This window comes from Sinohyriopsis cumingii, chromosome 12 (assembly GCF_028554795.1).
Source record: "Sinohyriopsis cumingii isolate HCF-2022 chromosome 12, ASM2855479v2, whole genome shotgun sequence".
In the NCBI taxonomy this organism is placed as follows: Eukaryota; Metazoa; Mollusca; class Bivalvia; order Unionida; family Unionidae; genus Sinohyriopsis; species Sinohyriopsis cumingii.
Window position 1 is genome coordinate 16,062,381 of NC_142972.1, and position 12,561 is coordinate 16,074,941.

At 35.7% G+C, this 12,561-nt stretch overlaps 1 protein-coding gene across 1 annotated transcript in view; it reads left to right on the forward strand.

The window, feature by feature from the left end:
- The window catches only part of LOC149786031 (E3 ubiquitin-protein ligase rnf213-alpha-like), a 451,244-nt gene that overhangs the window by 116,939 nt on the left and 321,744 nt on the right, over positions 1-12,561 (forward strand). Inside the window, exons 24-26 of the mRNA XM_089978103.1 lie at positions 1,278-1,433; positions 5,364-5,525; positions 6,047-6,683. Of these exons, the coding sequence (XP_089834229.1) occupies positions 1,278-1,433; positions 5,364-5,525; positions 6,047-6,683 (955 nt within the window). The remainder of the gene's footprint in view (positions 1-1,277; positions 1,434-5,363; positions 5,526-6,046; positions 6,684-12,561) is intronic.

The window sequence follows — 12,561 nt, forward strand, 5'->3', positions numbered from 1 at the left end:
CAGTGTGTCAGATATGTTCTAGTTTGTTCTGATGTTTCATGCAAGTGGTGCTGTTATTTCTATGAACGTCATACATTCCCCAGAGTGACTTGTCTTGATATGTTATTTGTTGTATGTGCAAAAAAATTAAATGGTTCCTCATGCTGCTATGCTTCACAAAGTAAAACTCCATCAAGCGGGAGTTCTGAAATTTCTGGAATCACAGAAAATGCGTTTTGATATTATTTCTTCAAAATTAATGTGAATCACACTTGGAGTTGAACACTATTCCGATAACTGAAATAATCATGATTTGCATTTTATAGAGTAAAATCTGACTTAAAAGAAACTATGCTGTTGACAAGCTTGCCAATAATCTTTAATACAGATGGTTTAAACATTCTCATTCAAGGCATTGATGTGTAATAACTTTTGTTCTTTATCAATATATTTGATATTACCTAGAATTTAAAATGAATTGGGCTGTTCCACTTTGTTAGCTTTACCGATGCAAATTAGCATAATGCCCCCCCCCCACATCAGCCTTCAAAGGATTTAACAAATCACTCTAGCTATTGTCAGCGAATTTAGTAATGCTTGAAATGGTGTTGTTTACACCTGATCTGTATTTTGATTGCCTCTTTGATCATTGTCCCAAGGATAGTTTTACATGAGTTCTAGGCAGGACTGCATACCATTGATACATGCTAATAGTTACTGGCAATATATATTGAGGTTTTGTGGGGTCTTTTTGTGAAGATTACTCAAAATCATGCATTTTGAAGCACAACAATGTCATAAGTTTTGGGAGTAAAAAGCATGTTTTTAGCCTGACATGTCATGCTATGGCACGTATGCAAAGGTCTTACAGTGTTGATAAACAGCGTTTATATTATTTGGTGCAAATAGAAGCAAATGGTGAGAAAGTAAGATGACCCTTCTTTTCATCTACTGAATTTACTGAAATGACTTCTCACCCAAGACTCCACCAGGTTGCCTATCCACAACTTCCCATTGACTTATCGTGGATGATGTACAAAATATTGTTCTCCTATCACATTAGTAAGTGTTACAGGTTACCCAGCAACAACTTCCTATTTGCTTATGGTGGATGTAAAATATTGTTCTCCTATAGCATTAGTAATTGTTATTATTTAACATTTAAAAACCTACTGTCATGATTACAATACTATCTATGTTAGTCCTATGTATTTAAATGGATTTGTGTTTTCTACAGAATCTGTATTTATTTGACAAATACATATTTTCAAGTTAAATTTTCATTTTTGACTTTGTAGCTTGATACAAACCGTCATCTAGAATGGCTGAAGACTGTAAAACAAGCACATGGGTCAGTAGAAGTTACCTCCCTTGCCCAAGCCGAGGCCATCAACTCCAAGGGAATCTTTTGTGTTGGAGCAATAAATATAGCAAAGAACATGACTATGGGCTTGGTGAGACATTTATATCTTAATCTGTATCCTGATGTCACACTGTTGAGCTGGTAGTTCATTATTTTGCATGACTCCACAGACACAGCTTTTACTGTAGCTTTTTTTCTTCAGTAATACACATGCCACAGGATTTATGCACATCCCCAGATATTGATATTGCCATGAATACATGTCTAAGTTATTCACAGCAAATGCAGAGACGGTGTGTATGCAAAGAAATTTATGAAATGCTTTGCTTTTTCCTGCTGAGTCTACTAATAAAAAGCAGTTTCAGAACTCCTAAAAGCAAATCATTTTTAGCTCACCCTTAGCAAAGTAGAGAGCCACTACCCAAACCAAATTTGCAGGCTTATTTTTAAGATTGCAGCAAGCTTGCTATAACTTTGTGCATGCTCAGATTTGAAACCGTGCAAGCAGGCCCATTACAAGCTTGTGCAAGCTTGCCAATTATGAGCTCGCGCAAGCTTACCAATTACATGCTTGTGCAAGTTTACCAATTACAAGCTTGCGCATAAGCTTGCCAATTACAAGCTGGCACAAGTTTACCAATTACAAGCTTGCAAACAAAGCTGACCTAGCTAGCTGCATTGGAAGGACTGTTATGGCATCAGTTAAATTATTCTATACATGGTCACATACCTCCATTTTTCTAGCTCTTGAGATGCGTAATGTATGTAATATTAAATATTAAAATGAAAATGTTAATATATGGTGAACATTAATTAGCATGAGATCTTACTGTCACAATGAAAGAAAAGAATGAAGTCATCAAATCATATGAATGGGATCTGTATGGGAAACTGAAGACTTTATACTTTTATTCTGTATGGCTTTGGAAATGTTTTACTAATTTTCTTCCATGTAGAAATCCATTTGGGGGAGGGTGTTGTCAAATGGTTAGGTTCCCTCTCTCATCTGTCAAAATTATAAACTATTAGGTGAAAAAACAAGAATGTTTGCCATTTGAATTACTCTGAACCACGTCTTCTAAACAAATTCCTCAGAATAAAATTCTGTATTCTCTCTTCTGGTGTGACTCAGGTACCAACCACTCAAATGGACTACAGCAACATGTACTATGTAACCAGGAAAAAACCCAGAGTATTTACCTCTTTGGCAAAAGCATTTCATTTTTAGTTCAAAATAATTTGAAGAAAATAAAATAGTTAGCCCAAACTAGACACAACATAAAACACCTGGACGTCTCAAGTGTTAAGTCACGACTGACAATTCTTTCTCAATACTTCAGTAATAAGTCTAACTAAGATGCAAAACAGATTCCTGGATGGGGGTCAACCTTCTAGAAATTGAAATTTGTTACATGATAATTATCACATCATCCAGGTGTGGCCTTGACTTAATAATTCTTACACTGAGAAAGAATTAAGAAAAAGAAAAAAATGTTGTTTACTAAAACTATCACTGCTTCTGAATTAAGGTCAGAAACTAGATACAGTGTTTCTATTATTAGTTGTTTATAAAAAAGAACAGTCAGGTCAAACAGAACTGAACTTAATTCCAGGACCATGTAAAATCCAGTAAATAACTTACATTACAATGCCATGTAATGGAACAAAAATAAATTAAAACTAACAAGCAAACAATATAAATTAAATATAAATTAAATCAAATATACATAACACTTCCACCCCCCATAAAAGGACAAGAAAGATTTTTAATCTAAAGCTTTCTTTTTACCATATATAAATTATACATGTGGTTTTTATATAAAAAAATAACATAAGACGAAATGTTATGAATGATGCAAAGCATACATGAAATAATACATTTCTATACATGGGAAAGTGCATCTGCTATTAAATTATCTTTTCCCTTGATGTACCTGATGTCAATATTATATTCCTGTAACAACAAACTTCACCTTAATAATCTTTGAATTTTGTTTTTCATCTTGTCGATGAAAGTAAGGGGGTTGTGGTCACTAAACACACTAATCGAAGAAGGAGCTGAACTAAGGTAAACTTCAAAATGTTGTAATGCCAAATCAGTGCCAAACATTAATTCTCGATTGTTGAATAATTTCCTTGGTGCTTATTTAATTTCTTAGAAACAGAGCACACTGAATGATCAACACCATTTTTATCTTTGTGAATCACTACTTCTCCAACCCCAACATATTTTGTATCAACAGACAGGTTTAAATGATTGACTGAAATTTGGAGCTGTAAGAACTGGTGCAGTCTTAAGTATGACCTTTGACTTATCAAAAGCCTCCTGATATTTTTCAGCCCAATGAAACTTGGATTTCTTGCTCAATAAATTTGTCAGGGGTTCAGTAATTATGGAAAAATCAGAACAAAATTTTTGATAGTATCCAGCCATACCTAAAAATTGCATCAGTTGCTTTTTACTAACAGGCACAGGGAATTCAGAGATAGCCTTGACCTTAGGATCTATAGGTTTAACTTGTCCATGTCCCACAATATGTCCTGAAAATGTTACACAAGCATGGCAGAACTCGCATTTGGGTAAATTAATTGTCAAACTTGCATCAGTGAGTCTGTCAAAGAATTTCAGAATTGTCACTAAATGTTTTTTCTAGATGTTGTTGTAGATGATGACATTATTGATGTAAGCATCACAATTATCTAGACCAGAGGAAATCATATTCATTAGACGTTGAAAAGTACTTGGTGAACCTTTCATTCCAAATGGCATCACTTTATATTGATAAAGTCCATCTGGAATCATAAATGCCAAAATTTTCTTTCCTCTTTCCGTCAGTGAAATTTGCCAAAATCCTTTCAGAAGGTCAAATTGGGTGACATACTTGGCATTTCCCATTTTATCAATGCAGTCATCGTTTTTTGGTAAGGAAAATGAATCAGTTTTAGTCACACCGTTCACCTTCCTATAATCAGTGCACACAGTGTTATCTGGTTTTGGAACAAGTATACATGGAGAACTCATTCACTTTTCCTGGGCTCTATGAGATCATTCCAAAGCAAATACTGAATTTCTTTTTTCAAGTATTCCTGTTTGAGAGGGTTCATCGTGTATGGATGTTGTTTGAACAGGTGTGCAATTTACAATTTCAGCATCATGAAAACTTTTGTTTGTTCTTGTAGAAACATCTGGAAATAAATGCTCATATTCAAGTTATACCCGTTTAAGTTCATTCCTTTCTTGTTGTTGCAAACATGAAAGTTTCTGGTACAGATTATTCATAATTTCTGAATTCCAAAGACTGGTTACTCCAAAATCAGTAGAGTCTGATTCCATCCCTTCGCTTAAATCCTCACTGAGTGGGACAGGTACAACTAAATTAATTGCATGATTAACCTGGCTATCTCTCTCAACATACTCCTTTAACATATTTATGTGGCAAAGTTGATTTGTTTTCACCTCCCAGGAGTATTTATGATATAATTTATGTCATTTACTTTCTTGTCAACTGCGTAAGGACGATAATACTTGGCCTGAAGAGGATTTTGTAGTATGGGCAAGAGATCAAAAACTCTATCACCAGGCTGAAAACTCCTTTCCCTTGTATTTTTATCATACCCTAATTTCATTTTTGCCTGAGTAGAGTGCAGATTAGTTCTTGCAAACTCACAAGCCTTTGACAACTTACACTTAAAATTGGAAACATAATCAAGAAGATGGATTTCAATATCTTCATTAGAAAGAAGTTTCTCTTTTAACAGCTTCAATGGTCCATGCACAGTATGTCCAAAAACTAGTTCAAAGGGACTGAATCCTAAAGATTCTTGAACTGAGTCTCTAACAGCAAACAAAAGTAAATGAATGCCTTCATCCCAATCTTTAAATCTTTAATATTCAATCTTTAAACAAGAAAACATCCTCTTGCAATATCTACTATTCAACTGTCATGCTAAAATATATTTTAGTTATTCTATAAACTTGATTATATATGTTAATGCAGGGTTATAAGTGTATTTCTCACAGAATCTTCAGAATACCCTGCAGTTGACAGTGCCTGATGATGAAGAGGAGTCCCACGGTCACAGGCAATACACATTTGAACAACTGCAGGATCTTCAGAGTCGTCTGATGCTGGTGGCTGGGAAGGCAGAGCAGGGGAAAGATGATGTTGACAGATTTATGCTGGTTAGTAAAGAAACTTATTAATTAATAGCAAAATGTTTAGAATTGGAAGAACATTAAGCACAGCCTGTATATTTCTTAACTATTGAACAATATAAAATATGTGAGACATTTCAGTAATTGGGATGTGGCAGAAAGTTTTTTGCAAAAAGTGGAGGATTTTGATTTTGTAACCAGTTTGTAGGTAAGGTAGTGATCACAAACCATGAATGGAGTAATATTTTTGGTTCCTGCTCAGGTGCTGTGCTCTAAAAATAGTCATCTCAGAAATCTTTTTATATAAAATTCAATACTTTTGAGAATTGTTTTCTAAACTTGGAATGGAAGAATTTTGGAGCTTGTTAAAAGTCATGATGGAAAATATAGGTTAGTTTGTTCACATTCATTAATTTTGTTTGTTGGTATTCTTAGGAATTATTGGTTATTAGTGGGAAGGGTGCAATGACAGTGAGCATAATGTAGGTATGGCTTGTTTTGTTACAGTATTCTGGTAATGTATTTCAAACTCTTTTCTACTCATGTAGGTATTTGACAGTGTGATGAGACTTGCCAGTGTTTTTATTAAACTGAACTCAGCAGGATGTGTCCTTTTCAAACACTGGCAGACAAAGTTTCTATGTGATCCCAAACGCCCTGTTTGTGCCTTTATAGAATTTGGTAAGGGAACCAAAACTCTAAAAGGAAGACAGACCAAAAAAGAGAATGTCATTACAGTCATACCAAAAATAGCAAGATTCATGGAGAATTGTCTGGATAGGTGGATAAGCCACATCAACCAAACAAGATTGGAATATTTTGAATTAAACTATTTCACAACTGACCAGCTGGTTATTTTACAACAAGAACTGGTGAAAGTTGCACCGGGCCAAAGTCCAAACATCAGGATCTACCCACTTTTATCAGCTGTGAAGGAGAATTGTACATATGAAGATCTGGTAGATGCCATGAAGAAGGCTTCAAAAGATTTGGAAGTAGTTCAGATGGAAGTGGATGAGGAACATAAGGAGATGGAAGGTCAGGAGGATGGGGAGGTTTCATCAGATGAAACAAATGACAAAAAGGTTGTACAAAACTTTATTGAGAAGATGATTGAGGCAGGATTTTCAGAGAAACTTGCAGGAGCAGCTCTTTTGCATGTGAAACCTGATGAGATTACAGAGGGTAAGTCTTGTCAATCTATTGAACTAATCTCAAAACACAACTCACAGAGAAAAGATAGATATATGTGTGAGAGAGGAACAGAGAAGTGGATACAGTTATCTGATAACATGGTTTCCATGATACAGAGAAACCAGAAAAATGTCAGGAGAAAGAATAGGTTTGATCCTGACTGGAAAAAGCCCTACAGTTTTGCAAATATTGATCATAGTCAGGGAAAGCAGGAAGTTTCAGTTGCCACTTAATCACAAAAGATTATGCATTTAAGTTGTAACTGAATAGATCAGGAGTCATTTTGTAATGTTTGGAGGTTGCATAACTCTTTAAGTTAGTTGAGATGCAGATTGCTGTATGGATCATTTGGGTGCTTGCCTGAAACATGACCAGTCTATCATCACAATGGGCCAACACAGCTGCAACATGTGGTAGTGTGAGTGTAACTTAACAAAATGTATTTTGATTAATCTTTGATTATTACTTGGTAGTTTTGATTGGGAGCAGCGTTTATCATTATTGTCAATAATAACTCCCCAACTTGCTTTTGTGATGAAATTGACTCTCAGACTTTGCTAAATACCTAAGGGGTAATTCCAGTAATACAATTTTGGGGTTCCCATCCCTAAAATTGGGAATTATTTTTATCATAAAACAAGTGCTTGGGAGAATTATATTGTTTATTACAATTTGTTTGTTTCTTGTAACAGATTAAAAAATTACTATTTTAAGGGTTTGGGGTTTGCAAACTAAAATTAGTTGCATAGTTTTGCTCTTGTTTTGTAGAGAAATTGCATTCTTAATTAGTGGCAGTTTCAGAAGTTGCTGATGCTATTGTGTTCTTGGCCTTTGTTAGAGCTATAGTCTTAAAATATGTAACAAAGGAAGTGAAACCAATAATTTCAGTAAAATTCAAGAAACATCTACTATCACAAATCCAACAGTTTATAATGTTCTGAATTAATTTGGATAGTCCTGAATGTCTTGATGTACCAATGGTCTTGAATTTCCTGATGTACCAATAGCATCAAATGTGTTGATATACCAATAGTCTTGAATGTGTTGATGTGCCTATGGTCTTCACTGTATTGATGTACAACAATGATGCAATCCAGTATGTTTTTGAATGAGTGCTCATTAATTCCATAGTAGTAGTTTACTAAAAAAAAAATCAAGAAGCAATTTGTAATTCAAATGAACAATTTCAAACAATGATTCCATTCAAATTATATCTGAACACAATGAAAATGATTTCACAAACTGATCTTTCAACAGGAATGAATACTTTGTTACCAATCCTCTATTTTTATACAAATCAACTGATCCTTGATGCAGCAGAATGTCCTGTGGGTAAATTTTCCATAAAATTATCAACATGTTTGCTTCTAGAACATTCTAAGCTCATAGATATGGTTAGGCCTTGAACTCAAATTTAAGAAAATATCTTAAAACCATGACAAAAAGTCAGGTAGGCACATACCTCAACATGACAAAAGTCAAGTACACAATATAAATGAAATATTCATAACAATGAAGAAATTTTTTCGTTCAATGACAAGTCCTTGATATGAAACAGCTTTATCTGTTGATTCATCTAATATAATATGTCTAGAGTGCAGTATAATACGTTGTTTGTTATTTTCAGATATTGCTGGAATAAAGGTTCCCTATGATCATATAGCACCATTAGTTTCACATCAAATTAAAGTTTTGATCTGTTTGAAAGGATGGGAATCTATGCAGTATATTTACCAAGCTGACAAATGGCAGACACATGTCAACAAAACAGAATACTGGACACTATTAAAAACTATATTCCCTTTATAAAGCAAGAAGCTTGAAAAATACGTCATAAAAAACATAATTTGGTTTATTAGAAATGGTGGAAGAAAGTCATTTAGTTGTCAAGATCAAGTGTAAGAACTAAATTATTCTTTCCACTCATGAATCACCTGTGACTATATCAAAATATACCCAATTTTGTATTCTTATATTTTAGCTATCTCTCTTTCCTTGTGTGTGTGTGTGTGTGTGTGGGTGCAATAAATTTCATTACTGAAGCCACTGGCTTTATTGAGTTCCACAGCAAAGTTCCAACAAAGTTCCAAAGTATTAGAAATTTCTTATGAACTGTTCTTTATTTACTTTTGGAATTTTATACTGCTTGGTAGACATGTATCATATCAGGCTACCTATACTGGTTTAGTGACTGCAAATAGAAGCATTGTTATTGGATATCTTGTGCATTGACTTATCTTTTCTCAGTTAGATTCATTCTTTTATAGATCCTATTTTTTAACTTATCAGCAATAATTTCCTTGTTTTCTGCTTGGCCTGATATTAGCCATTAGCCAGAATGATGATGTGCTAGCTTTGCTATGTTTTTATCATTTGATTTAAGTAACACACAATACATAGGTTCAGTATAAACTTTATTGTAAACATAAATAATCTTTGGCATAATGGGGGCAAATCCTGTCACAGCGCACTGTACCAGCCGAGCTCTGAAATTTTTCTATAGGAATCAACACATTCTTCCACTGGTGTTCTGTGACATGGAATACAAGCATTTCTGGATATTGTGTGCACAATTCAGCAGTCTCATGGATGCACAGACCGATACAGCCATCCATATCATATGGCACTGCACTTCGTATGGGTTCAATGAAGAGTACTTCATATGGGTTCATTGACGACGTGACTATTTTACAACACTTCAGTCTCCCACTGGCATTCTGTGACATGGAATACAAACGTTTCTGGATATTGTGTGCACAGTTTGGCAGTCTTGAGGTTGCACAGACCAATAGAGCCGTCCATATCATGTCGCACAGTACTTCATATGGGTTCACTGAAGAGCACTTCATGTGGGTTCCTTGAAAACGTGACTATCTTACAAGGGTTCAGTCTCCCACTAACATTCTCTGACATGGAATACAAACATTTCTGGATATTGTGTGCCACCTGACTTCAGAATTCATGCTATTTTGACACAACATGTGCAGGAGTTTGTGTTTTTCTGTGTCCGATAATACTAGGTCAGTGTACAGAACTGGCTTCAAGTGTTTCTTGAAATTTTGGCAATGTCAGACGTTGTCACTCTTTACATGAACTCTCAGATGTTTTGATTTATTTTTCACATGCTGTCACACCCTGCTGCACCTGCTGTATTCCACAGTTAAGCTGTACCATGTAGGAATTATATTCCATTACCTACAGGCTGGTCATAGTAACCCTTTTCAGGAGTCTGACAGGTGACAGAGTATACTTCATGGGATAAAAGGGATCAACATTTCATAGTAAGCCCATATTTCCTATTATATACAGGATGGTGGTGCAGTTGTCACCTATGTTGCGAGAGGGAGTTCACCAGGTGTGGACTTCTTGCTTCAGTGCATGTGTCTGATGGCATTTCTTGGATTCTTGCAATGTGGTGAATTTACGATTCGATCACTGCAGAGAAATTCCTCATGCAACTGCCTGAGGATTCAAGATGCGACTTTTTCAATGGACAAATTTATGTTATACTCACCTTGCCATCTTTAATTTATTTTAAAAGAAACAAAAAAAAGGACCCTTTTCATGTTGGTGTCAATGTTTCAGTCCTTCAGAATTCATGGTTGTGTCCCATGTCCTGTCTGGAGCAGTATTTGAGTCTATGGCAGCAAATTGCTTGGGCTAGAAATCATGGTGCAGCCACATCTGCAGCTGGAGTTGGTATGGAGGACCATTTTATTAAGATTTTAGGACAACAGTCTTCATCATGTTTTACATGCTAGATCAGAGTTCTCCCTAACCATCTTTTGTCTGCTGAGGAACATTTATGTACATACATTTAGTGTCATGTGCTTTGGACACCATTCCTTCCAAATGGATTGTCACAAACTGGCATCCACTTTGGGGCCTCTAATTTGATATATTTTATAACTGAGTACACTGAACTCATACTACAAACTACTTGTGTGCTGGTTTCTTATGCTTTTTTTGTGGTGTGGATAATTTGCTTCGTGGAGCCCATTTTTTTGCAACGGACTATCTGTGTATGTTGGACATGGTATTTCACATGAATAAACACCTCTTCATTCTGCATCGTAGAGCATCTGAGAATGAAATTTTCCATCAAGGTGTGGATATCATATTAATGATACAAACTATGATATCCTTGTATGTACTTTCCATGTGATGAAGAAATTCCATTGTATTCAGATATTAGCTGGATCTTGCCTTTGTGATCCACTGTTCCTCATGGACTATGGTCATGCTTTAAGCAGAACTATCTTTATTGATACTATTAGCGCTGTTTTGCTCAGGTTAGGTTATTATTCACATTGCTATAATGGACACACCTTCCACATCATGGCAGTTACCATTGCTGCTAAGGCTGGAATTCCAGACATGGTCCTCTAATGTATATTGTAGATATATTCAGGTGTACCCCAGTAGAGTTGGATTTGTGTAAAGGCAGATGTCACAGCATGTGCCTCGCTTGTCAGTTCACACTTATGTTAATCAATGCACTATTCAGCTTCTTTACTTAGTGATACCATCATACAATTTCGGAACACTTCAGAGACATTATATAGCTGTACATGCCAGTCATTCATTTTCATATCCAATGCTACATTGTCATTTTGGCTGTATCTTCTATTAGTGGACATGTGACTTCCTGATCCTGAGGATTGCTTTGATAACAAACATCAGCCGATACTCCATACATGCACCGTAGGAAGCGGGTATGAAGTATATGGGCATAATAGTTGAGTACGTTTAAGTACTCACACAAATTGGGGGTCAAAAGCAAAGTTGCGAATGCATGAAACTTGGCAAAGGCCCAAATGAAGTGAAGTGAGCTCTGTGACTTTGGAACAGTGCAACTGTAACAAAGGCCCCCAATTTAAGGAAATGTAAGGATAAATAAAGATAATAATGATTGAGAATGCAATAACATGGAAAATGCATAAAGTAGGTCCTGAACCGCATGATAATCTTGATGTGGCTAAAGTTTTCAATGTTAGATATATGTATTAGATAACCAGTTAGACTTACTGAGTTATGGTTATCAGTGTCCCTGTATACCTCGTATCAGCCCCTTGTGGCTCCACATGCTGGTGTTGGACACTCTTCACAACCCTACAGACTCCCCTAAGTCTCTCTTCCTGAGGTATTCCTATAGAAAAAATTCAGAGCTCAGTTGGTGCATTGTGCTGTGACAGGATTTTGCCCCCAATATGCCAAAAATTACTTGTTTACAATAAAGTTTATACTGAACCTATGTATTGTGTATCATTTAAATTATAATTTAATTTATCAAATGTAGTTTAAGTAATACACAGTGCAGCCTTCTCTGGCCCTTTGTCTGGCCCCTCTTTGTCTACTATGGTTTCATGCCCAGACATGATGTCATTGCAGCCAGTATATGTTAATAAGCTAGTAACTAAATTTAGACATGTTGTAATGTTGAACCAATCAGATGACTGAGCTGGAGCATGTGACCAAACATTGTGTCAGTTAGGGCGTCAGTCATTTAGCAACTCAGATACATGTAGAGATGCATTCCTTTCAGTGCAGATGCTGCATTTAAATCTTTAACATTATTTGCGGAAAGAACCACCTGCTTCCCCTCCTTCCACCATGTTGTTTATTTGGGACATTTCTTGCATAGCTTACCATTCCAGCTCTGTTCTGGGAGCCTTTGTCAAATCAGCTAATGTTTATTATCATGGCAATCCTCAGGATCAGACTTATCAAGTTTCGGTTATCAATGTCCCTATATTCCTCGTATCAGCCCCTTGCAGCTCCACATACAAGTGTCAGACATTCTTCACAACCCTACAAACTCCCCATTTCTCTCTTCCTGAGGTATTCCTATAGAAACAATTCAGGGGCC